The sequence below is a fragment of the Lygodium microphyllum genome, chromosome 14 (genome assembly GCF_053477565.2).
Source record: "Lygodium microphyllum isolate KBCC chromosome 14, Lygodium_microphyllum_v1.1.10, whole genome shotgun sequence".
Lineage (NCBI taxonomy): Eukaryota > Viridiplantae > Streptophyta > Polypodiopsida > Schizaeales > Lygodiaceae > Lygodium > Lygodium microphyllum.
Genome location: NC_141148.1, coordinates 27,207,987 through 27,235,741, shown reverse-complemented (window position 1 = coordinate 27,235,741; position 27,755 = coordinate 27,207,987). Strand labels below are relative to the sequence as shown.

At 38.2% G+C, this 27,755-nt stretch overlaps 1 protein-coding gene across 2 annotated transcripts in view; it reads left to right on the top strand.

Annotated features, from left to right (window-relative positions):
• LOC148025430 (C2H2 and C2HC zinc fingers superfamily protein) overlaps positions 1-15,889 on the top strand; it is a 115,002-nt gene extending 99,113 nt beyond the window's left edge. Inside the window, exons 10-12 of one of the 2 annotated variants that reach the window (XR_015693095.1) lie at positions 14,988-15,081; positions 15,590-15,679; positions 15,758-15,889. Coding sequence is in view for 1 of the 2 variants with exons in the window: in XM_087692558.1 (XP_087548684.1) it covers positions 14,988-15,080 (93 nt within the window). In the remaining variant the exon portion in view is untranslated. Of the gene's footprint in view, positions 1-14,987; positions 15,082-15,589 lie in introns of both variants that reach the window. The other variant, XM_087692558.1, reaches the window with a different exon arrangement.
• The last annotated feature ends 11,866 nt before the right edge of the window (positions 15,890-27,755 follow it).

The following is a 27,755-nucleotide window of genomic DNA, read 5'->3' as shown; positions in this document are numbered from 1 at the left end:
GAGCCAGATGAAAATGGGCAGCAAGGGGAGGCTGAACATCAGATTGAGCACCAAAATCAGCATGCTGAAAATGAATTACAGCAGCCTGAAATTGTATTACAGCAACCTGAACATGCAACTCAGTAGCCAAACAATGAGGCCGTCGACATTCCCTTGGATGTGGATCCACTACTTGATAACACAGATCATTGGGTAAGAAGGTCTACATGTGTTAGAAGACCTATAGAAAGATTTGATCCTTCTTTGGACTGCATTTTACTCACAGATGAAGGTGAGTCTCTTACGTATAAAGAAAAAGTGGGAGCTAGCTATGTAGGAAGAAATGAAGTTATTGTATCAGAATGATACTTGGGATTTGGTTACATTGCCCAAACATAGAAAAGCCATTCCTAACTAATGGGTCTATAAAATAAAATGTGTGGATGGCAAACCCAAATACAAAGCCAGACTTTTGGCTAAGGGCTATACACAAAAAGAGGGCATTGATTTTCAGGAAGTATTTTTTGTTGTTGTCAAAATGACCACTCTTCGAGTGTTATTTGCTATTGTAGCATCTATGGTTCTTGAACTTGATCAAATGGATGTTAGAACTGCATTTTTGCATGGTGATCTGGAAGAAGAGCTATACATGAAACAACTCAAAGGCTTTGTCATACATGGAAAGGAGCATTTGGTATGTAAGCTTAAGAGAAGCTTGTATGGTTTGAAACAGGCTCCTAGACAATGGTATAAAAAGTTTGATGCCTTCATCCTCTCACATGGTTTTAAAAGGAGTAGTGCAGATCATTGCTTATATATTAAGAAGGCTGATGATGAAAGCCTTATTATACTTGTGCTTTATGTGGATGATATGCTTATTGCTGGAAAGCATAAATGCGAGATTAATGCATTGAAAAGGCAGCTGAATTCAGCCTTTTCTATGAAGGATTTGGATCCACCTGACTATATTTTGGGCATGCGTGTCACATAAGATAGTGAGCAACAACTCCTGTTTCTCTCACAAGAAAAGTACATCAGCAAAGTACTTGATCATTTTTCTATGTCTGATGCTAAGTCTCTTGGTATACCTTTTCCACCATACCTTAAGCTTAGCAAAGCAGGTTGCCAAAAAGATGACATGGCAGCCAATACCATGAAGGGTGTTCCTTATGCTTTAGCTTGTGGTTCACTCATGTATGCTATGGTTTCTACTAGACCTGACATTGCTTATGTAGTGGGAGTTGTAAGCAGGTTCATGTCAAATCCTGGCAAAGCACATTGGGAAGCAATGAAATGTATCTTACGGTACCTTAAGAGTACACAAAGAAAATGTATTTGCTATTGCAAGGGTATGTTGGATCTGCAGGGGTATTGTGATGCAGACATGGCAAGTGACTTGGATAGTCGCAAATCTACTAGCGGGTATATCTTTATCTTGACGGGTGGGGCGTTTTCTTGGTGCTCTAGGTTGCAAAAAATAGTAGCACTCTCTATCACTGAAACTGAATATATTTCAGCTTTGAGGCTTCAAAAGAAACAGTTTGGCTTGGTTGTTTGGTCAAGGATTTTGGGTTGCCTACCAAAACACCTATACTTAGATATGATAGCCAGAGCGCTGTATGCCTGGCTAAGAATGCCATGTTTCATGTACGTACCAAACATATTGATGCTTGGTATCATTTTACTAGACATGTTCTGGATAATGGTCTAGTCGCCTTAACTAAGATCAAATCACAAGATAACCCTGCAGATGGTCTCACTAAATGTCTTGTAAAGGCTCCACATGAGCATTGCATTAGACTTGTGGGAGTTGGTTAAAGGTTCACTTAGGACCTTTAAGTGGGAGATTGTTGGATGTAAAGGCCCTTTACACGCTCTCCCGTGTATATATTACTTGACACATGTAAACTCACGCTAACGGGTGTAAGTGTACCATACCCTAAGTATAAATATATTCTTTCATTCTTTGTGTGTACCACATTGGTACACATCCATTCGACAGCTCACTCTCACTCTATCACTATCAAACACTCTTTAGCTTTGAGTCCTTAAACTCCTTGATTACTGTGCTTTCTCTCAGCTATCTTTCTCGATCTGCTTCCGCTTCGACTTAACAAAAAATTCCTGTAAAGGGGGAGGGGCCAATTTCCCTTTCAGCGTGGTGTCAACTCTTTTCTCTCTTATTCTTTTCTAATTTTCATGGTGATGAATAATCGAGTTAGTTAAGTTCAAAGTATTGTCATTCTGATGTTGTTTTCCGTGCTTACATTGGTATTATAGCAAGGAATTCTCCTTTGCAATAACTTTTTTGGGTGACAAGATATTCCAGGTTCAACTTTCTAATCATGGTAAGAGGCGAAGAGGAGAAGTTTAATGATCAACTGGAAGGCTTGTGATACTTTGTATCTGTATGCTTCTCTAATTATGAGAAGATACAAAGATACACAGAGTTGAAAGCCGATCGAAAAATTCAAGTGTTAATGGAAAGAATGGCTAAAGCGTGGACTGAAGCGAAGGTCTTTGAAGATTTTCTTACCAAGAAGGCTCTTGAGTGGGACGGTATTATGGCCGCAAAGGCCTATCTTAGTATGAAAGGTATCAATGTTATTGATGCAACTAAGTCTATGAAAGGTAACATATCACCTATCATTCGAGGATCCATCTAAGCGCTGACTTTAAAGGCTTATTATGCACAAGTTGTCTCCTCTTGTCTCAAGAGTCTCTTCATGGAGAAGGACAAGGTGAAAGTCAAAGAACTGGCTATTTGCATGGTAGCTGAATCTCCAAAGATACTTTTAACAAAGGAGAATGATGCTAAAAGAGACTTCAAGTTTGGAGAGAAGTGCATCAATTTTGTCGTTTTCTATGGTAAGAGATTCTCAAAAAGCTATGTCTTTTACTAGACAATTTGATGCTGCTTTTGGTGGTGAAGATTATACAGAAAAGTAAAAAATTAGGATGGTTAAAATGCATCCGAACGATGCTACTTTAAATTGGTGGCTTAAAGTTGTTCAAGAGGAAAAGGAACCCAAGTCTTGGAAAGAGTTTGAGATGTTGAATAAGAAGTTTTTACCTTTATCCTTTGAAGCCAATGTGCAACAAGAATGTGATGAGCTGAAGGAAAGCCATGAAGATAATGTTGAAACATATGTTAAGATGTTTGCTGCTGTTTCTCTTAACTTTACATCTCTTAATGAAGTTTCTTTCAATATGGAGATATGAAAGTTTATCCATGGATTACATTCGATGGTACAACGAGCTATCAAGATGGCAAAGCCTGATACTTTGGAAGCAGCCCAAGATGCGACCTTAGAGGTTGAAGGACTCCATATGCCATGGATGCTTTGTAAAGCCTTAAAAGAACCATAAAGGAAGATGACTAAGATGTTTGACAAAAAAAGTTAGATAAATAATAACCAAAGTATAAGGATGGAGGTAGACCATCTTTGCTATCCAAAAAGAAGCTAATATATCAGCAGTTAGTAGAATATACAAGAGAAAGACAATGTTTCTCTTGTGGAGAAAAAGAACACATGGCTGATCAATGTCCTAATAAGGCAAAGAAGAAAAACCAGCCCCAAAAGACATCTCAAGCAAATATTGTATCTAAGGAATCCTTGCAACAAAGATGAAACTTTGTTAGAGAAAAGAAAGCTTTTTATGACTTGGGTTAAGATCAATCTATTCTCATTCGTTTTGATACAAGGGCTACATATCATTATATCCGTCCTTGGATTGTGAAGCTCTACATCTATGAAAGAAGAGGTTTGGAATGCTAGAAATGTCAGGTGCCGCTTTTCAAGGAATGGAATTTGCAGTTACTTCCATTCTTGGAAACTATGAATTGAGATAAGAGATTATTTTGATGTGGGAATGGAAGGATACTCTATCTCCATCTTATCCCATGTATAAATTTGTAAAGCAATGAAAAAGTCTATTTTCTCATACTTGATTTTTGTTAAAGATTCTAACAAAGAGTCTAGAATTGTAGAGTCCATTTTAGATTTGAATGAGGACGAATTGAGTTTCTTAAAGGAGTTTAAGAATTGTTTTGTAGACACTTTACTTGACGAGTTACCACTAGAGAGGCTAAAAGACCATCGCATTGATCTCATTCTTGGGAGCTCATCTCCAAATAGGCCACCCTTATTGTGTGAGTCCAATAGAACAAAAGGAGATTATAATCCAATTCCTCATCATTTTGCTCTCCAGTTCTTCTAGTGCAAAAGAAAGATGGATCTTGGAGCATATGTATGGACTACATATGCCTCCATAAAATTACAATTTGGAATAGATTTTCCATTCCAAGAATTGATGATATCTTGGATAGTGGTTGGATCCAAAGTATTTAGTCGGATTGACTTAAAGAGTGGCTACTATTAGATAAGGATTGCTTCTCAAGATATTTATAAAACAACATTCAAGATAGCTTTTGGTTTATATGAGTTTCTTGTGCTACCATTCAGTCTTACCAATGCTCCTGCAACCTCTAATAGAATGATAGAAATAATCTTTAGAGTACATCGGAAGTTTATATGTACTTTCTTTGATGATATTTTGGTTCATTCAAAAGATCAAGAAGAGAATAAGCAACACTTGAAAATAGTGTTTTAAAAACTTCTCAAACACAAACTTTATGTAAATGGCAAAAATAACGAATTTTCCCTAGAAGAGATTTACCACTTGGAGCATATTGTATCCAAAGATGGGATTTTGATGGGTTGAGAAAAAGTCAAGGCTATTGTAAAATGACTAGAATTGACTAGTGTTCATGAAGTTCGAAGTTTCTTGGGATAATGCTCTTATTACAAGAGACTCATTAAATGGTTTGCAATGGTTGCTAGACTATTACATAATTTAACCAATAAAGTAGTGGCATTCTGATGGATCTAATTAGAGAATAAAGCTTTTGAAGCTCTAAAGATCTACATCAGCAAAGGACTTGTTTTGATTATATCTAATTTATTCAAACATTTCTTTGCGGAATGTAATGCTTTAGGAGATTGCATTGGTCTAGTCTTAAACTAGGAAGGGGATGTAGTTGCTTACTAGCAGCAGGTTGGAAAATGTAGAAAATAATGCTACTATCTATGAAAAGGAGTTAATGGTTATTATTCGAGCTTTAAAAGATTGGAGGCACTATCTTTCAGGTGGAGAATTCCTCATCAAGACGGACCATGATAATTTAAGACATTTTCTCAACCAACCAAAGATTTTTGAAAAGCATATTCGATGGGTCAATTATTTAGCTCAATTTAACTTTGAAATATTGCATCTTCTTGGAAAGCAAAACAAGATAGCTGATGCCCTATCAAGATCTCAGATTCATACAGTGTCCGTGATTCATCATACAAATTTGACTAGTATGAGGGACATGTATGCTTTTGATGAAGATTTTAAAATCATTTAAGAGAGTTTATAACTTGGTAAAATGATAAACTTTTATATTATTAAAAATGGATTTAAAAAAATGGAGAATAAGTTATTTGCTACTAAAATTTTCGGGGCTAAAGCAATGGAAGAATGTCATGCGGTTGCTTACATGGCTTATTGTGGTATTTTGGTCGGAACCAAGGTACTTGAAATCTATTTTTTTTGGCTAAGTCTTTGATGAGACATTGAACAATTTATCAAAGAATATCTTGTGTGTCAAAAGATTATCAATTTTGAGCCAACCTTAGGAAAGCATTGCTATGGATTTTATTTTTGGCTTGCTAAAATCATAAAACGATAATGATGGCATATGAACTCTTATTGATAGGCTTAGTAAACATGCTTATTTCATTCCAGTCATCAAGACTATCATGTCTCAACATATTGCTAGAATATTTATTCAATAAATTTTTAAGTATCATGGTTTATCACAATTCATCATGGGTAATAGAGATTTATGAATCACTAGTCTCTTTTGGCAAGCTCTTTTTGAAAATTTGGGTACGAAGCTTAACTTTGTTTCTTCTTATCATCCTCAAACAGATAGTCATAGTGGTCATAGTGAGATAGTTAATCTCACAATATTGGATATACTGAAGTGTTATTGCGATGAAGCCAACTAACAATGGGAAAACTATTTGCCTTTGGTAGAATATGCTTATAATGATACAATTCATACTTCTATAGGTACAATATCATTTGAGATCATATATAAAAAATCACTCTTTTTACATTTTTTCAAAACCAAGGGGATGATATTTCATGCCGATGAGTTTGTGGTGATATGGATATATTTTTTTACCTAAGTTAAATGAGCTATCCAAAGATCTCAAGAAAAACAGAAGAAAACAACAGATAAGCATTAAGCGCAAGTGATTTTACAAGAAGGAGATTGTCTGTGACTGAAATTTGACAAAGCTCATCTAAGAAGCTCTGTTTGTTCGTGATATGGATACATTTTTACCCAAGTTAGATGACCTATCCAAAGATCTCAAGAAAAACAAAAGAAAACAATAGATAAACATCAAACACAATTGATTTTACAAGGAGGAGATTGGGTGTGGCTGAAATTTGACAAAGCTTATCTAAGAAGCTTTAACAGGTCTTCAACCCAAGTCACTAAGTTCACAGTAAGAAATTATGGGCCATTTCGAGTCACTGAGAAGATTAATGATGTTTGTTCGAGGTTACAACTTTCAGAATGTTGGAGAATTCACAATGCTTTTTATATCTATCTTTTGAAGCATTATGAAAGGCTTTTACTATTGGAACTTATAATAGAGGATTCACTTGAAGTTGATGAACATGAGAAGATACTTCAACCAAAGCAAATAGTTTTTTATATGATCAGAAAACGAGAAAGAAACATTTCTAGGAAAGTCCTTTTGAAATTTAAAAATTACTTTCATTTAAGTTTTAAATGGATGCTAGAATAGTTTTTTAATGGATGCTAGAATAGTTTTTTAAAAACTATCCAAAAATACTTATAGCTTATGAAAAAGCTATAGGATTAGAAATACTTCAAGCAATGTCTAGAGGACAAGATCGATTTTTAGAGGGAGGGATTCAACAAATCTTTTATATCAATTGTTACTAATATATATTGGCTTAATGATTTTAAATTAATTTGATGCTCATGTACTTTGAAAGGTGATTTGTATTATTTAAGTGTTTCAAAATATAATTACTTTCATTTAGATTTTAAATGGATGCTAGAAGAGTTTTTTTAAGACTATCTAGAAATACTTATAGCTTATGAAGAAGTTATAGGATTAGAAATACTTCAAGCAATGTCTAGAGGACAAGATCAAATTCTAGAGGGAGGGATTCAATAAATTTTTTATATATCAATTGTTACCAATATATATTGGCTTAATGATTATAAATTAATTTGATGCTCATGGACTTTGAAAGGTGATTTGTATTATTTAAGTGTTTCAAAATATAATTAAATGTTCATCTTTCTATTTAAAGATGGCCAATGGCCAAAACGCCCTATAATTGTACTTTGGTTGTGATTGATGAGATATCCAAGAGAAATTAAAAGTTTAGTTGGGGGTGGTCAGACCAAAAGACTGAGACGACTAAGACTTTTATACTTAGATAATATATTGACTAGAAACCCATATAATGAGTAGTTTAACAAAGTAAAACCAAATGCTCATGATTGAAGAAATAAACCATGAACTGGTGAACCTATATAATGAAGTTTTTTAGAAGCTAAATTTGGCGACTCCTAAAATTTAGGAGGTTACTATTTTTAAAAGTTGGTTAAATGGAAATTCTACTTCCGTCAAAGGTTTCGAAATTTTGCAAGAAACAACTTTATCATCAGTAGCTATTTCAAATTCTTAACCATTTGAGAGATTTTTAGAGTAGAAGGTTTGGAAGTTACTTTCTCTAGAAAAGTGACATATAGTATCTAGAAGAGGACATGTCATTTTGAGGTTCCTACAGCTATCAATTTCAGCAAACACTTGTCATTTGTAGCCTTTACTTTTCACTATTGAGCACCCAAGCTCCACACCTATATATTGGAGATCTTTTCTTATATTTGGAATAAGCTCTCATGTTGAAATTTTAGCCATATTCTTTGTATTCTTTTATCTATCTCTCATCCAAGAAACATTTTTTACTTAGTTTGATCTAATCTAGATACTAAAGAAGTAAATCAGCTTGTTGCCCGAGTTTGTAGAAATTAGGGTTTCAAAATCCTAATTTTCAGAATTGTAGCAATGCGGCCCTTTTGTATATGGTTCATGCACTTGGTGCCCATGGTTTTTTTCAACAAACTTTTGTAAAGGGGGAGGGGCTGATTCCCCTCTCGATATGTTGTAAACTTCTCTCTCTCTCTCACTCTCTCTCTCTCTCTCCTAATTTTCATGGTGATAATTGATCGAGTTGGTTAAGTCCAAGGTATTGTCATTCTCACATTCTTTGCCTTGCTTACTTTGAGTTACACAATGAGCGTTGAGCAAGTAACAAAGTTGCAATATGCATAGATATTACAAAACTTAGAAAACATACTTGGGTGCATAGTTTTTATCATATTCGTATGATTGCTAATGCAGACATATAAAAAACGTAAGAAATTCGGAGTATGATATTGTATTTCAAACGATCACTTTCAGGAGGGAGAAATGACTTATGTAGACATATGAAAAACGTATGAAATCCAGAGTATAATATCCAATTTCAAGCTTGATCACTTTTGGGGGATAGAAATGACTTAAAAAAGCACCAAAACTTGATATTTTAATTAAAAATAGGTGGTGTGTGCAGAGCAGCTGCCTACCATTGGTGCTTTAATTGTGTCTCGACTCAAATGACTTGAAATCAAAGTCTAAATTTTCTTTGGTAAATCAATGTTATGTCTTGATCATTGAAAGCCTTATTGGTAGTGACTATTTTGTAGAATCTAAAGCTGTTGAAATAATGAAATTTTACTTTTTTATTTAGGTTGTTATCGTAGTTACTTTAGATACATTTTTGTTGATTTTTAGAATTGAATTTAAGGCAATGTATAATTCAGCCCCAAGGCTTGAATCACATTTCAATCATACTATCATACCCATCTTCACATGATGCATGATTGCTATATGGAAAAGCTATGCTTGTGCCATGTGACCCTGCTTTGTCCACGCCTGTGATAGACTAGTGTTGATAGCTTCTTGTAAAGCATAGAGTAGATGCCATGCTCGTTTTATGTAATTTTTGGAATGTCATGCACCTTCTCCATTTCAATTTTGTCCTTGTTTAAGTTGTGAAGCTTCAAGGGAACAAAAGTGCCTTTCAAAAAGTTGGAGGTTGGAATGATAGAGCATTAGGTGCTACAATTGGGTTGCTTTGAGTTTGTTTCTCTTCTTTGTGTGAAAGAGAGCTCATATACTTCGATTTCTTTTACAAGGCCTAAAGCTACAATCTTGTGAGAAGACACAAATGTTGATGTGTTTCTTTTCGAATTCAAGAGATCAAGGTTAGGTAGAAATCAATATTTAACTCTCAAGATAGTAGATATGGATTGAAAACTAGGTGTGTTGCCCAAAGCCTAGTTGTGGATTGGCCAAAATGGTGAGAGCGATTGTGAAATGTTAGCAAATCATTCTTTATCCTTCTCATTATGTCAAAGTCGCCACCTGTGATTTGTTTTGTGTTCTCCTTGAAGTCCTCCTCAAGCTCGTTGTTGTTGTTTGTTGCTCCAAAGAGGAAGCAATACACGTGCAACATCATAGATTAGTTTATGAAATCAATCCCATCTTGTATTTCTCATTGCACAGATCTCATAAACTCTTGTGGGTGATGGATGGTGGATCGGACAAACAATTTTGGCAAAAGAACAATGAGCCATGGATAAAAGTTAAAAGAGTATATTAATGATAAAATCAACACACACACACACACACACACACAAACACAAGGCAACTTCTCTTGTAGCAAGTAGTTAGTTCGAATCATGGCTTTCTCTGTACTCATTGAGAAAGTCTTGGAATACTTTCTCCATGTCAATGATGATGAAGTTTGTAGCCCACCGGATTGGATGTTCACACAACCATTGCATTTGTGATGTGTCTAAGCACTATTTATAGAATTCCTCGTATTTTATACTTTCCCTCGATGGGTTTTCCTTTGAGATGCTATTAATAGAATTTTCTTTTCTTGAAAAAAAAAAGAGTGCTTCTGTCACATTTCTATCGAAATCAGCATCAAGAACACGTGATAATTCCATGTCATTATTATTATTCTTAGCTTCTATGTTTCTAGCTTAGCGTTGGTGATGCCTTTATGGGTGCCATGCCATCGGCATGTAGATCATGGCAACTCGATGCCTCAATGGCACCACCCTAGTCTAGGTTCTTGTATTATCTGCAATGAACACCTTTATCATATCAATAGATATCAATATAGCATGACTTTGTACTTGCTCCACTAATTGAGAAGTTCATTATTGTCATAAACATGCCAATGTTAGGGCTCATTTATTCAACTATCCATGTCTCAATTCTGTCATCATGGCCATTAATGCCAGCTATCATCATGCATACATTGTTGGATGATGTTTTGCAACCTGGAACACTAAGAAACAGCCCCACCAACAACTGTAAAGAAATACTGCTGGTGGACCTATGAGTGCCCAAGTCACTTGCCATGTCTGCATCACAATAACCTTGCAAACTAAGTGCACCTTCCCCATAGCAAATACACTTTCTTTGTGTATCCATTAGGTATCGAAGAATACACTTGACAGTCCTCAATGTGTTTTGTGAGGATTTGACATAAACCTGCTAACAACTCCCACTGCATAAGCAATGTCTGGATGAGTAGCAAACATAGCATACATAAGAGAGCCACAAGCTGATGCATAAGGGACTCCCTTCATAGCATTTGCTTCCACGTCATCATTTGGGCCGTTGGCTTTACTAAGCTTAAGATAAGGAGGTAAGGGTATTCCAAAAGGCTTAGCTTCAGCCATGTTAAATTTGTCCAGTACCTTGTCAATGTACTTTTCTTGAGATAAAAAAAACAATTTTTGCATTCTATCTCTACAAATCCTCATGCCCAAAATATGCTCTGCATTCCCCAAATCTTTCATCGAGAAGATTGATTTCAGCTGATTTTTGAGAGCATCCAAGCTAGTCTTTCTTTTCCCTGCTAGCAACATATCATACACATACAAAACAAGTATGATGGGGCTGCCATCTGTATCCTTTCTCATGTACAAACAATGATCTGCGTGGCTGTGTGTAAACCCATGAGATAGTATAAAAGTATTAAACTTTTTGTACCACTGCTGTGGTGGTTGCTTTAGCCCATACAGGCTGCGTTTTAGTTTACACACCATCTGCCCTTTTCCAGGAACTACAAAGCCCTTGAGCTGTTTCATGTAGATTTCCTTATCAATGTCACCATGCAAGAAAGCTGTTTTTACATCCATTTGGTATAGCTCTAAGTCCAATATAGCAGTGAGAGTAAGAAGCACACGTAGAGTGGTCATCTTCACAATAGGTGAGAAGACCTCTTGGAAGTCAATCCCTTCCTTCTGTGCATACCCTTTGGCAACCAATCTTGCCTTGTACTTGGGTTTCCCATCAATTGTCTTTACTTTGTACACCCATTTGTACTTGGACAACGACACAAGATCCCAAGTATCATTTGCATATAGAGATTTAATCTCTTGTTGCATAGCTAGCTCTTACTTACTATTGAATTCCCATGACTTGGCCTCTTTGTATGTAAGAGACTCACCCTCATCTGTAAGCATTACATAATGCAAGGAGGGGTCAAAGCTATGTGGTTGCCTTCCTACGCGTGTAGACCTATGTACCTAATGATCAACATTTTCAGGAACTGGGTTTATATCTAGAGGTATGTTGTTTTCAACATTTATGGGCTGCTGTACGCCATTTTCAGTATGGTGTTCATGCTGTACAGCACCTTCATTTTCATTACTAGGACCTGCATTTTCATAATCAGCAAGTCTATCTTGCTGTCCATGATCTCCTTGTGCTCCTATTTGCTGTCCATCATCATCTGCCTCAAAAATAACTGGCTGATCATCAGTTTTAGCTTGTGGTACAGTACCATGAGGCTCATTTTTTGAAGTAATAGGTGGCTGCAAACTCTAAAATTTGACATTTTTCATATCTTCATTAGAGGCCAAAGTATGTTTTAGCAATTTTGCCTCATTAAATACAACATTATGGCTGGGAATAATTTTCTTGGACTGAGGTAACCACACTCTGTAGCCAAATTCACCCTTACCACCATAGCCCATGAAAATGCCTTTGGTGGATTTCGGGTGAAGTTTGTTCCTCAGCTCATCTCTAACATGCACAAAAGCATCACAACCAAATATGCGTAAATGGTCATATGAGACCGATTTGCCAGACTAAATCTCCTCAGGGATGCTATTATTTAACGACATGTTTGGAGAGCGGTTGCAAATGTGAACCACGGTTTTGAGTGCCTCTCCCCAAAATTCATGAGGGAGATAGCAGTGGACAGCATGCACCTCACTTTTTCACATAAAGTCTTGTTATATCTCTTGTCACTCCATTCGAAGAAGGGCTGTAAGGAGCTGTAAGCTCCATTTTAATACCATGCTAGTCACAAAAAGACTTGAATTCAGTAGATGTGAACTCACCCCCATTATCAGTTCTCAAGCACTTCAGCTTTCTACTTGTCTGAGTGGTCACAAATGCATGAAAAGTTTTAAAAACAGCAAATACTTCACTTTTCTTTTTCAACAAGTATACCCAATCTTTTTGGAATAGTCATCAATAAAGGAGATAAAATATGCAGCACCACCCAACGATTTCACGGGCATACTACATACATCAGAATGTACTAAGTCCAAGACATTGGACTTATGAGAGACACCAAAGTAAAAGAAAATTTTTATTTGCTTTCCAAACTGACACTCATTACAAAAGTCAAGTTTAGAGCCTTTTCCATCAACTCTCTTTAGAGAGGCAAGGACATCAAGTCCTTTTTGGCTCATATGGCCTAATCTCTTATTTCATAACTCCAAGTGATTGCCAATTTCAGCAACTGCAAGAAACTTGCCATTCAAAGCTTGACAGTACAAACAATGCAAAGTGCCCTTCTTGTTTCCTTTTGCGATCAGCATAGAATTCTTTTTCACTTTTCACAATCCACCACCAAACAGTGTAGTGTAACCATGCAAGTCAAGCTGACCAACAGATAGTAAACTCTTTTTAATGCCAGGTACATATCTGACATCTTTCAACACAAGCTCTTGCCCATTGTCTAAAGACAAGTGTACAATGCCAATCCCTTCAATGTTGCAAGCATGGTTATTTCCAAGATATACCTTTCCATAACTGCTTGCATTGAACATAGCAAAATACTCCAAGCAAGGAGCTACATGGAAAGAGGCACTAGAGTCTACAATCCAAGTCTGAGTGACACCATCATCAACTGACAAAAGTACATCAATCACATGAGCCTCGGTAATCTGCATATCCTACATGTGACATATAAGGGCATCATAATCAACTGCACGTAATACATTAGCCTCTATATTTGAAAGCCCTCTATGACTACACTAGAGGCCACATTGGTCTTTTCCTTGCCTTAGGTTGCCTCAGATGCATGTGTCTTATCCGCCTTATTTTTATCTCGTGCATTCTTCTCTCTCTTGTTCCTTCTTGTAATATTTGCAATCGGGTTTCTTGTGGCCCTTCCGACCACAGTGATAGCAAGTAATCTCACTCTTTTTCTTTCCTTTGCTCTTGCTCTTGTTTTTCTGTCATGCATTTGTATTTTTCTTTTCAGCCTTGGCTCTTACATAATAAGCTGAGTTGCTGCCTTCTCCACTAGACATACGTCTAATTTCTTCATTCAAGATTGAGCCCCTCACCTCATCATATGAGAGATTAGGGTTATTGCTGAGAGAAACCACCAAGGTTTCCCAAGAGTCAGGCAATGTCATGATAAAAAAGATCGCCCTCAACTTATCTTCAAAATCCAAATTTGCATCCTTAGGTGATTTAAAATGCCTGTAAATGCACTCAAGTGCTTAGCTGCGGGCTTTGACTCATCGAGTTGCATATTCACCAACTTGCACATTAAATGCACCTGATTAACAGGGGTGATGATCTCATAGGTAGTTTTCAGCTTCTCCCATATTGCATAACCTGTATCTAAACCCTTAATGTCTGTCAAGATGTCATCAGTGACACCCATCTTAGTGTAAGCCAGAGCCTTTTTGTTGATTGTGGCCCAATCTACATCAAACATTAGTGCGGGTTTATCTTCTTGCAAAGCATCCTCACAATCCTTTAGGAACAATATGCCTTCTGACTCTCTCAAGCTGTCACTCTGACTTTGTTCGAGAAGAGTGAGAGTGACAGTTTGAGAGAGTCAGAGAGGGAGAGTGAAAGTACGATTAGATTTGAGTGTACCAACAATGTGTTGGTACACAAAGAATAAAATGTATTTATACTTAGGGCACGTAAGGGTGCATTCACATGTACAGCTAAATAATGTGCGTGTACTTTACACGGAGGTCAAACAGGCCTTTATCCCAACATACATGACATCAAGCATACCAAGTTTGAACCCAACCAAATGAGCACGATCTGTGGCCTTTCATACGATCATGAACCACTCTGTGATGATATACTTGCTCCCTAAAGCAAGAAATTGAGGTTCCCATGTCCACACCAACCATAGTCTTGCATCAACTGAAACTCAAATTCTTTGGAATAGATACATTTCTCCAAGAAATTCCCTACAAGTCAGTGGAGAAAACCAGGGAACTCTACCCTAAGGAAGCACAAGGAAACTAGCTGCTAAAGCCATTCAATCCTTCCTGCGGAAATGCACAAAACCTGTTCTTCGAGACAGATGCTATGTGAATATAAACTTGCCCGGTCACCTTTGCGTGAATTGATATATGCAGTAATTACTTGTCAAAGTTTGATAATGCTTTCTCAGGGGATTCTAGAGATCTTGTTTTAGCTGAGATTGGAACCAAGATATATCAAGAGATTGATATCAAATGAAAACCTTTTCTGATGTATTCTTATTTTGTGGTGGCATTGTGTTTGCAGAAAGAGAAGGTACAAGAAGAGGAATTACCTGACGATTCTGAGATGACAGCAATGATGGGTTTTGGTGGATTTGGATCCACTAAGAAACAATGAGGTAAGTTTCAACAGCTGTTGTGCCACTACATCCGTTCATTTCGAGTGGGGTATCAAAATGAATGCTTCACCTTGTATATTCATGGTTGTGAGATGAATTTGTATGCAATCCAATCCACCTCCAACAGCATAATCATGTTAATTATTGTGTATCCAAGTTTCTTTTCAGACTGCTTATGTGATGTGATGTTTCCAAATGTAAACTTTTTGTAAGTTTAATGCGAAAGGCATAAGTAGATGAGAGAGAAAATAATTTTGTTGCAAATACCGTAGTGAACTATTATTATCCAATATATGCCACTAGTATGACCGACATTTCAGTCTTCCAGTTTTGTGTTTAATGATTGCAAAAAATAGACAATTTGATTCCATGATGCATTTTACAAGCATGGTCTTTCAGTATTATGTAACTTCATGGATGGTTCTTCACTCGATTGTCATTTTACTTCAGCCAGCTTTTGTATTTGAAATGATGTGCTTCTTCATCAAGTTCTTGGATTATCACGCAGGTTATCGGTTTTTCTCAAATTATCAGGAAACGTTTTAAAATGCTTATGTTAAGAGTGCTTGTAAGACTGCATGTGCGGTGGAGTGCACAGGTAAGACAAAAGTAGTATCTCTGCTTGTTCTGTGCTTTGTGTTCACCTGATCAAAGATAAACGTAGAAGGCAATGCAGGGAAGGGGGGGAAACATGAATATACTCGGTTGGCAAGTGGGTTGTGCTGTGGGGATAGCAGTTTTATATGGTCTATCATAGTGAAACCTTATGATTTCAGAATTTTTATTGCAGCACTTGTGTGTTTGATTTTGGGTCCTCTAATGTTTTCCTTATCATATTTGAGCATCATCTTGATTACAGATGCTTTGGTGGTTAAGTTGATTGTTGAGAATTGATTTCATATTTGGAGTACTTTACTGTTTTCTGCCACTGCCTGTGGAGAGTTGTTGAATTATATGGATTGTTGAATTATATGGATTGTTTAGACTTTTGCGTTGTTTTCTGCCACTGCCTGTGGAGAGTTGTTGAATTATATGGATTGTATAGACTTTTCCGTTGGGAGGTTCATCTTTTTTGAGAATGGTTGGTAAAAACTTGGTCTCAATTTGTAGTGCATTAATGGAAGTGCCATCACATGATAGTATTATGGAGGTGGCATACCCAGTGGTTTGTGTTGCAAATTATAAAAAGCATCTCTCAAATGCCTTGAGGTTCTTCAGTAGTTTTTCAATGAATCTGTTTCATTTTGGAGAACATCATGTTGCTCGTGTAATCATACATTCCAGTATGCAATTCTCTCTTCTTGCCACATACTTCGTTTGTGCTCTTCTTAGGCTAGTATTGACGTTGATGGGCCTTTTCTTCTAGTTTATTTTGTTTTCAAAATGTCATGGATGTAGATTTGTTGGGTGAGGTATTTAGGTAGTCGCTTGGTTGAGATCACTTTCTCCACTTTGATGAAGCATTTCAAGGAGCATTTCAACGACTCTTTTGGACCTTGGCCTTTACGATGATTGCTAGAATGATAGCGTTGATAGAATGGTGAATGTGTTGACCTGGTAGATAGGTAACTGTTTTAGTAGAAGCAACCTGTAATTTTGTGGGTAGATAGGTAACTGTTTTAGTAAAACCATCTCGTAATTTTGCGGGATGTTGGCTCCATCTAGATGCACACATCAAGATATAGTGTGGCTATACCTACCCAGAGATTTCGACATGCTCACACACTTGCTCGACCTGTACATGCCCCTAGAGTTGTTCATGGGGCGATGGGTGCTTGGAGTGGAGTGCATCTTCAACTGTATCTTCTAGGGTTCTTTCCTTCAAGCCTTCTTGGAAAAGTCCAACTGCATTGCGAGCACGCTCCTCACCTAGCCATGCTTCTTAAGCACCAACCAAATGTTTGTGAGGGCCAACCTCAATGTGCCCATTGTGCAAACTGTGAGAGCCACGAGTGCAGAGTGTCTGTAGATTGTCTTAAGGAAATCCTCGAGTTAAAGTTGGAGCAAATTGTTGTCTTAAGGAAATCCACTTTAACTATGCAATGCAAGAACATTTGAAATGCTTGCACAATATCTTCTTGGACCCTCTTGAGGATTAATAGCAAGTTTCCTTCAAACCCAACTTTGAGTAGAGCAAGTATTATATGATAGAAAAAATAGACCTTGTGCCTTGTTGCAAAATCACATCAATCTTGAGCTTAGAGATCCTTTGAGGTATTGTGGGAAATACATGTCTCAAGAGTTAGTAGATACACTTATAAACATTATTGATAGGCATTAAACTTAAAGTTTCAACTTTAGGGTTGTGATTAGAGAGGATTGACTATTATTTCTAAGATTAGAGCTCATACATCTTGCTTAAGCTAGTCTTGAAGTGTTTCCAAGAAAACCCAAAGTCCTTAACATTGATCTAGGGATTATTAACCATACAAGTAAAATAAGGTAAGGTAGCGACTAAGTGTGAGTGTGCGTGGAGTGATAGACATGGCAATGGAAAGCTCCACATGTCCCCTTTTTTTAATTATCATCCCATTGTCTTGGTGAGTTGTGAAAGCAAGTAATAGCGTGTGAAATTGAGAGTACAAGGCGGTGGAGGTGTTACAAGACATGTCACGAACACGGATCATGCAGCGAAAAGAAACCAAATGAAAACCAAGGAAGTCCAAATCAAAAAGTGAATGAAGAAGCTCATTTTGCCTAGGTAGAAAAGTGGAGGAGAATTCAAGCTCAGAAAAAATGTGGGAGAGCATCGAATTAGCAAGGCTCTCTCAAGGATAAAGGAGGTCCCCTCAAAGATGAAGGAGGTCCTTTCAAGGATCAAGGATGCTCTCTTAAGGATGAAGGAGAACTTTGAGCGCTCTCACAAGGAAAGTGCGGGGAGTAATGTAATTCATTTTATAAGAGTGCCAGGCTCTTTCTTGTGGAAGTTGTAAAGTCTAAACGGACATGGGTGAAGGGATAAGGCAAGTAGAAGGGAATAGAGAAAGATGCTCGGTCATGTAAAAAAGGGGATGGGTGGCCATGGGATTTATGGCTTATATATAAACGCCGCTCTCAAACTCGATTATACTAAGCCGTACGATAGATCAAGCACTAAGATAAGAAAAAGCTCAAACTGCAAAGCCCATAGAGCCGAATACCATTTACCTAAATCCTCAATGAGTATATCACTGAAACCACAGCTTGATGACTACAAACTGACTCAACCCAACATTGTGAGTGCTACGAAAGCCTCATAGACATCTAATAACACAAAGTCAGAATCCCAAACCAAGCCTAGTGCACGAGAGGCTTTGCAACTGTAGACGTCAGTTGTTGAGTTGGTGAGTCCAATCAAACCTCTGCCTCCAATAGGCCTTAAACCTTCTTACAAATGTCATTTGATTCTTGCCTTGGCTATAGATTTAGCTGAAAATACAGGGGATGACTTAGTTGGTTGCCTTCGGTGTTTGGATACCATGTTTGCCACACTTGCTAAAAGCTATGACCGATTAGACCTCGGTCTCTTAGACGAGCCTTTAGCAACAGAGATACACACGTTGCCTTGCTCATGGGAAGAATCAGAATTTGTGTTAATCAAGGCTCCTTAGGCAGCTTAGAAACTCATAGACACTGAGATTTCCCACGAACAAACATGCAAGCAACGCCTCATTACATCTTACGCCATTGAGTAGAAAATTGTGAAGTTGAAATAGTTGACCCATGTAGCCCCAACCTCCTATAGAGTGTTGACCACCATCGGAAACAACCGGCTCCTCGAAGAGCAAATCATGACTCACCCCTACTTAGATCGCATGTTGATCGAGGAGCTACACATTACGAAGTGAATGGACTCTGATGATTTCCTCACGGATGTCCTTACTTACCTTATCCATGTAAGTATCCAATCTATCCACATGGACCATTATGCTCAACAAGCCGAATTTCTACGCTTGGCTCATGTGAAGGTGAAACACATACGCATGCGCTGAATGGTCTTCACCCTTCAATCTCTAATCCTAGGAAGGATTCTTCTCATCTCTAAGCATGATAAAAGATGTGAACATAAAATCTCAAGCAACGTTCAAAAACAAAAAAGAATGCATAAAAATCAATTAATGATTGAGGAAAAGTGTTAGAAATGTTTATGAAATGCATGGAATGTTTAAAGAAAAACCCTCTTCAAGAATTTCAATTTTCATAAGCATTTTCTCTATCTTCTACATGTCTTCCCGCAAAAATTATATGAAGAATAATAATGGTGGGCTATGGCTTCATACCGGGCACCTACAGTGGCATGACATGAGAAAACTAGCAAGCTGCCATTCTTGGAGGAAGAGCAGGTGAAGTACGACCTCTCAGTGGAGACAAGGGCCTACAACCAATTCAAGTTTTTGGCATATTGTGAATTTGGAAGACATAGTCATGGAGGAGCCAACCATCAAGCAACTTGTGAAGTAGTGTAAGCTACGCAAGTATGTGGAAAGGGTGGGCCAAGCTTTGGACTATGAGAAGTGCACGGAATTCATTCGGACTTTCAACTGGAACCGCGGTACCATCACGGTGCGACAAGAGATCTCTTGAAGGCCGACAAGTGGAATTGAGTTTGGAGTTGGTGCAGAGAGCGCTAGGCTTGCTACCCAACAAAGTTGAAAGACGATTAAAAAGGGATATGTATAACATGTTGGGAATGGACAAAGTGATGGTGCACACCAACGATGGCATCGGCCTAGCCGACATCCCCAACTTCGAAGTCTAACTACATGCAAAAATGGTGCACGCCTTGTACTCCAACCAAAGGGATAAGGCATTGATGAGCAGAATAAATGTGCCAATGTTGGAAAGCATCACAACCAAGTCCTTTGATGAGGTGAACCTAAATGGCATTGTGCGAAAGATGATAGAGACATCGGTGAAGGCATTGGCCATAAGTGGAGGACATGTGAGGGGAGGAGTCCCTGGCCTCCAAAGCTAGAAAGTCGTTGTCATCAAAGGTCTCTACCATTGGCTTCGGAGGGGTCTTGACGGCCATCATTAGAGAGGCCTTCTTGGGGGAATTGCAAGAAGGTGAGGAAGTCGGCGAGATGCTAGACAGGTCCCCTTCGCACCAAGAATAGAAGCAATCTAGTGAGAGGACGGTGAGTGATGAAGAAGGAGAGCGACAAGCACAACCTAGCCAAGGAGGGGCCAAGAAGTCAAAGAAAAAGACTCCATAGAAGAAGGCCGGAAAAGAGGGCAAGAAGAAAGGAAAAGTAGATTTGCCAAGAGCCCAAAGTGAGTCTTAAAGTGTCGAAGAGAGAAGAAAAAGAAGGGGAAAGGAGGAAACAAGAAGAATAAAAGAGGCATCTAGGAAGATTGAAGAGGAGAGGAGGAAAGCAAAGTGAGAGGTAGAGGAGCTAAGGAGGAAGGAAGAAGAAGAGATAGCCCTAGCCGTCCACCTCTCAATGGAGCGTCCTTCAAGGGAAGAGGAGCTGGTAGCCATGAGCCCTCACGAAGAACACCGAAGCACAAGCTCCCAAACACTCACAAACATGCCACCCCTAGTAGCTGAGGGCAAGGGCAAGGGTCTAATTAACCCGATCCCACTTGTCCTAGTGCGCACCACCCCCATCTCTGCACCCACCCAAGTCATGTCTACCACGGTGGATGCGAGCAAGCTTGTGGCCTAGGTACAATTTTTGGTTAATAAAGAGATAGTTCAAGGTGGAAGTGGAGCGACCCCAGTGACTCGAATAAAAAGACCGGTAGTTGCAGATGCGAAGTCCAGACATGACCCCAAAAGGTAGAATATAGAAGCATCTACAATGACTACTCCTACAACGTCGCCGTCATCTACACATTACAATGACTATGTTAAGAAATTCGTGTTGTCACAGTTGGGGAGGGCAAAGTATGTAAAGCAAATCACTATTGTTGATCTCAAGGCTGAAAAAGAGGCCATGGTGACCTAGCTGGAGAAAACATGGCAAGTGGAAAGCTACCAGAAGGAAATACGTGAGCTAAATGTAGAGTTCAAGGCGAGAAGAGGAGGATAAGTGATGGAAGGGGCTTGGGGAAGAGCATTAGGAGCTGATTGGCCAAAGCAATACAAACTCCTCAGTGTAGAATGAAGAATTGACAGGGTGAATGGACAAGATGCAACAAGCCATGGATCAACTCGTAGCAGATGAAGGAGCGAAAGCCCTATTAGGGGAGGAGCATTAAAAACAAATGGATGAAATGATAGGTAGGCTAATGATGGAAATGGAAGAGTAAGGGAGGTTAGAGAGAGAGATCAAATGTTTGAAGAAGGAGAAGGAGACAACTAAAAAGTGGAAAGTAGAAGAATTGACCATAGTGGCCCTAGCGTGAAGATAGAATCAGAGCCTAAAGAAGATGCAACAAAAGGCCAACGAATGGGTGGTGAAGAGTTAGAAAAGAGTGAAAGACTTGGCGAGCTGGTTGGCTCTTGTAGGAGGAAATAGAGTGGCTGCAAAGAGCAGGGCAAAGGCTGTGCAGATAATACTAGAGTGCTATCGACCAAACTTGTGGAGGAGGTAATAAGTGTGGGAGGAAGGCTCGGCAGTAGGTGGAACCAGAAGAGGAAGAAAAGCCCGACACAATGGGGAATGGAAGCACCCAAGTACTGGGAAGACAAAGTCATGGAGGTGCCCTAGAGAGTTCGAGGCTACGAGTCCCAACCAAAGTGGCAAAGGAGAATTTGGGATGCAATATGGACGCTTGGATGTCATTTTGCAACACACTACCTTTCGAGAGAAATGACCCCACATATATGCTATATCCAAGAAGGGTGGGGGGGGGGGGGGGGATTTTAATCCTGACATCCATGGTATATATGATTTTCCAAAGATATATAATGTAAATGCCACCAAGTTGGAGGATGCCCTGACCTTCTCTGAAATGGATCTATGGAACTCGATTGCCCATTTCCTCAACGAGTTCACTTTATGCCTAGATCCTGCCTTTATTACTACTTGTAATTATTTGAGACTACTCAGGGTACTACTTAGACAGGAGTTGATGCCATAGGAGCACCATGTCCCACCACTCTTTTTTGATCTCAATTCTGGCATAGATAGTTGTGCAATGGCTAGGCTAATGATGCGCGCTGCCCTTTTGCCATCTTTTTGCGTAGCCCTCTTAAAGGATATGAGTGATAGCCGTTTGACTAGCTCTAACTATCCTTCTGGTCTACCACTCCCCTTAATGCTCGAATAGGCCTAAAAGGATACATCCAAAGTAGACGATTTCTTAGAAAATCCATTAAGCCTCCAACCTCGCTCTCTCATGACTCCGATGACGAGGACTGGATCTTCGTCTATTTATATTTCAAAAAAAAGAGAAGAAAAGCAAAGACAAAGGAAAAAAGAAATGAGGAAAAGTAAAAGAAAAGAATAAGAGAACAAGCAAAGAAAATAACAAGAGAATGCAACTGTATCATCGCACTGCAAGTAGGCCACATTCATTGCACCTAGGGATCCTCAAGTTAGGAACGTCTGGTGGCTTTGGTCAGCCGACTTCATCCCTAGGTCCTTTGCCCATTTTGATTCTCCACACTACGCTTAGGGCACGTCAAGGGAAGGACATACCTAGGGAGGCCACCCTTGCTTATAGTTAGACCTGTCTCCCTAAGCCACACTCATTGCGCCCCCTTAGGGAAGAACTGGGCCCTCAAGTGTGTGTGGGACAACGCCCAAGCCTACCCAACTCCTAGTTCCATTAGCATGAGCACAAGGCACCACATGGTAAGATATACACACCCCCAGGCAGTGCACCTTTTCTTTATAGGTAACTTCAAACAATGCAAGCCACCAACTTCGGAGGCCCCATCATCATCGATGCACGCGATTGCCTATCAACTCATTGAATCTTCCTTACTTCAAACTCGCAAGTGCCATGGGATTGGCACTTATCTAGGAGGGGGGTAATGTTACAAGACATGTCACAAACACGGACCATGTAGCAAAAAGGAAGTAGAGGAAGACCAAGGAAGTCCAAGTCAAAAAGTGAATGAAGAAGTTTATTTTTCCCAGGTAGGAAAAGTGGAGGAGAAGGCAAGCTCAGAAAAAACATAGGAGAGCGCTGAATATTCTAGCAAGGTCCTCTCAAAGATGAAGAGGTCTTGTCAAGGATGAAGGAGGTCCTCTCAAGAATCAAGGATGCTCTCTCAAGGATGAAGGAGGGCGTCAATCATTTTATATTTTGTTTCCACCAAATCTTTAACCCTCTTTTGCAGCCTTTTACATTCATGTTCAACAAATTCAGTTATGACCCCAAATATCTCCAAAGTATATACATGAATGACATGCTTCTCAGCCCTATTTTCAACATTAATTAGTGCAATAACTTCAGCCAATATATTAGTAAAATTCAGCCTTGCAAATAGCCTCAAAATATAGTTATCTACTGCCAAAATACCATATTTCTTTAACTCTTTTCCAACATTTTCAGCCGTGCACATGGCTTAAAGACTCCTGAATCTACTTGCACCACTTGTTGTCCATTTCTGAAAACTAGCCACAAAGATAGTTTTCCCTTTTCTTAGAGAGAAAACATCTTTTGCGTAGCATTTCAATAGCATCTATTTACGATAGTGCTATCTAAAGCGCGTCAATTATCTAGCATTAGATAGGATTGAATAATCTCTTAGTGTATTTTGATTATGGGATGATTAACACATACAATAAAAAATTGAATTGCCCTTTTCCCATCCTTCTTTAACTTGCGACAATGCTTGAGTAGGTTCTTCTACAAACTTTGTTTTCTGCTATCTCATCATGGAATTCATGCATGGGGATATCAAGAACCTCATCAAGTGTAGATTCAACCTTGCTTCCAAGAATGCGTTCTACAAGCACTTTCTTTATGTTAGTTGTTATTGTTGTCTCTATGTTAGAGTGCAACTTGTAACCAGGTTGCTTGCCTCTCTTTTTTCCCTCTTGCTTCATTTCATGTGAGACATATTCTATTATATGTTTTGGACTAGCTTTTTCAATAGTCTTCTGCTGCTCCATCTTGCTTCGTGTCATGCACTTTAAATGATTTGCAGTGGAAGGATCTACATCCTCATCCCTTCTTCTCTTTTCCTCAGACAATAGCATCTATATTATGCACCTTAACCAAAGATGCATAGGTAGTAAATAAATCAATGGGAGCATTCCATTCAGTTTTATCTCGTATACTCTTACTAGCACCTATCAATTTGAAGTTCCAATCCCTACGTGGTAGCATGTATGGCTACAAAAACATTTCTTGTTGCCAATTCTTCAAGTCGCTTTTGGATATCCTCGTTGCTAAAGTTTGGCTCAAGAAGAAACCCTACCTTAGTAAGCCTTCTCTAATAAGCCTTTAGGCTGCTCCCAACTGCTACTACTCTCCCCTTATCTTCCACTTTCTCATATAATTTTACAATCTTTGAGTGAAGGTTTGTCATATTCAAGTGTAGCTCATGCGAGCTTTTCACCAATTCATCCATAACATCTCCTTTTTGGGTCGGGGATCAATAGGCATAAGAAGTTGTTGAGCCATAGATACAGATGGTTTTGCTACAATGTCCTGGTTTTTGTATAAATTGAGCGTAGATCGTGTTTCCAACCTTAGTCTTATCCTTTCTCGCTTCACAATCATATTTAGAGCATTGGTGACATGTGCCCACTCAAAATTCAACCCAGTTTATGAGGTTTTATCTTTCAGCCAATCATATTTAGAGCATTGGGGACATGTGCCCACTCAAATTGCAGCCCAATTTATGAGTTTTTATCTTCTAGCCAATCAGTCAATTTCTCGTGTAATATAATATTAGCAACTTTCAAGAATAACTCAACTTTTTGACTTTCCAACAGTTGCTTGTCATCCACATCCAATTGAGCATAGTGGTGTTGCAATTCACACAACAAGATGTAGCATGAAGACCCTTGTTAGGTTTTTCCACCCAATTTGTAAACGTCCTTTGTGTAACTAATCCTATGTCTTCAAAGAAAAACTCCTCTTTGAGAGCCTTCTTAAAGGCAACCCAATCAACATCTCTCTAATACAAATTAGCCAATTCGTTCTTCCAATGGATGTATAGCAAGATGAAAAAAATTCTAGCTCCGTGCACACTGAGAAACCCCATGAAAAATCATATTGTTTGCATATACATGTAGATAGGGTGATACATTCTACCTATTAAATGGATCTCATTTCCCACATCTTACAAAGCATGCATAGCTACAACATCAAGTTTTTCAGAATCCTTTCTTCTTTGTTGTTGTTGTTGTTGGGCTTGTTGTTGTGATGGCAATAGCAAGACCACTTGTTGCATAATATCTCTTGAACCAACACCTTATTACACTACTTTCACCAACCTTCATATCGGGTTCACTAATGTTAGTGTGTAGGATTGAAGGTCTACCACAGGAGTAAGAGATAGAAGGGTGTAGGAAGACTAAGAGATGGAACAAGATAAAAGAAAGAGAATTTAGAATTTGGAAGATTTAATGGAAACATATAGAGGTGAAATTGAGTGACTTGATTTCGCACATATCAAAAGAGCAATCAATTTGCAATACATTTGATAGATCTAATAGATATACCCAAGACAAAGGCACATGTACACACTTGGGATGATAGCCTAACACAAAGTAAGATTATGGCTCAGTATACACAATAATATATTAATTATCATTTTTAACATAATCCAAAAATTGTTGGTAAAACTTCAATCTCATGCATACATCAATTTGGTGATGGAAGATGATAGGTGGCACTATCGTAGACAAGACACATGAATATAAATACATAAATCCTTGTAAATACCCTTTACTAGCCTTTAGAAGCACTTCAACTCTATAATTATAATTTTATTATAGTTACAAAACATGGTATGAATGTTGTTCCAAATCCAATAAAAAATATCTTTGTAATCTATACTATGTTTACTAAAGGTAGATAGCAAGAATCAAGCAACAGAATTCAAGAGAAGTCTTGTTTGAGCATCAAATCTTCATTTCTAGCTTGCTAGCTTGTTCTTGATTGTTATTCACAATCCACATGAAGAGCATAAAACCATCAAAACTCCTATTTGATGATGAAGTCTCCCTTGATGTTGGAGACCAAGAATCAAGTGAGACGTTGCCTCAAAGATCTTGTAAGAGATGTAGATATTCAAGGACAACTTGCTATCTTCTCTTCCCTTGTTTTTCCTTGTTCAAAAAATCCCCAATACTCTCCTCTCTCCTTTCCAATGCACGAGCCTTCAACCCACTTACTTTCTTTGGCTCTTCCCCTCACCTTTCCCTTGTGTCCTCTCCTAGTTAGCATGCCATCACCTTCACTTTTGTGGCCACGTTGGACGATAGCTGCCCAATTCATCTTGTTAGCTCCCTTAAATCTTTGTTGAATGGTCTTCTCAATCTCATGCTTCATTCTCCACCACATAGCCCACAAAACAAGTCACTTAAAGTGATTACTAAGTAGGACTCAAAGGCACATGGTCATTAACTCTCAAGACTCCACTTGACTAACTCTTATTGTTAGCACAATAAGCAAGTTAGAGAAGTCCATTGACTAAGAAGTTTGTCACTTATATGTTTCTAAAGACGAAGCATGAAATCTTCCACAAGAAAAAGCATATCCCACTTCCACACTCTATGTTGAAAATCCCATGATAATAACACACCTGTGTATGACCCCACAAGCCATTCTAGGCCCACTATACATAGACCCTTTGCACTTGAACACATCACATAAGTACCTCATCCTAGTGCATAGAGTTTAAGCATTAGAAACCACTATAATGCACTATGCCTTTGTATACCTAGTGCATGTAGACATCGAACTAGTGCAGTAATGCACATTGGGGCATGCACATTACATCTAGTGCACTGCATTTGGTGCAGTACATGTAGCTCACTAGACATAGAACCATACACAAGGCCATTTTTACCTAACCATTTACCATACTGCACTATAATGCATATTTTTAAGTACGATTTTATTTGAATAATTTAATAAGTCTTCCATTGAGACTACTAGGATGTGTTAAGACATAGAGTTCATTATAAGCATAGCTGATTGTATACTCTTTGTTACAAAGATCATGGTTCTTGGCTTAGGTATATTTCCCTTATTTTAATCCTACCTCAACCATTCCAAGACTTTGTCTAAGGTGACTTTGGAGGGTATTACATCTATAGAAGTTTGCTATTGATATGTCTAAATACAACACCTTTTATCTTCATGTTATGCCTTATGGCAATCTTATTTTCATTATCTAAGAGTGGTACTATTTTCACATATTATTACCTCTTACGTGACTATTTCTAATAATATAATTGCTTAATCCTTAACTTTACATATCATTATATATTCTTAAGTACTATTCAAGGGATTTGCTATCTTTTTTATACTTTAATTGCCCCTTCTAATCTTGGGATTTAAAATGCATCACTTTCCCATCATCTATCAATTTCTTATAGGTATTTATTATTATATCTAAGAAGGGTCCTATCAATAGTGTCCCTATATATCTCCCTATCCCAATGATTCTTAGTGGGGCAATTTATGTAATTCCTATCTTGCACAACAGCACGAGGCACTATATACAAGAATGATCAATTATTTAAGTGCTCTCTCTTGCAAAGGTTTATGTTACTATCTCAAGGGTGGAATAAGGCACATCTCTTAAACCAATTTTAAACTACTTCTTTATTGTA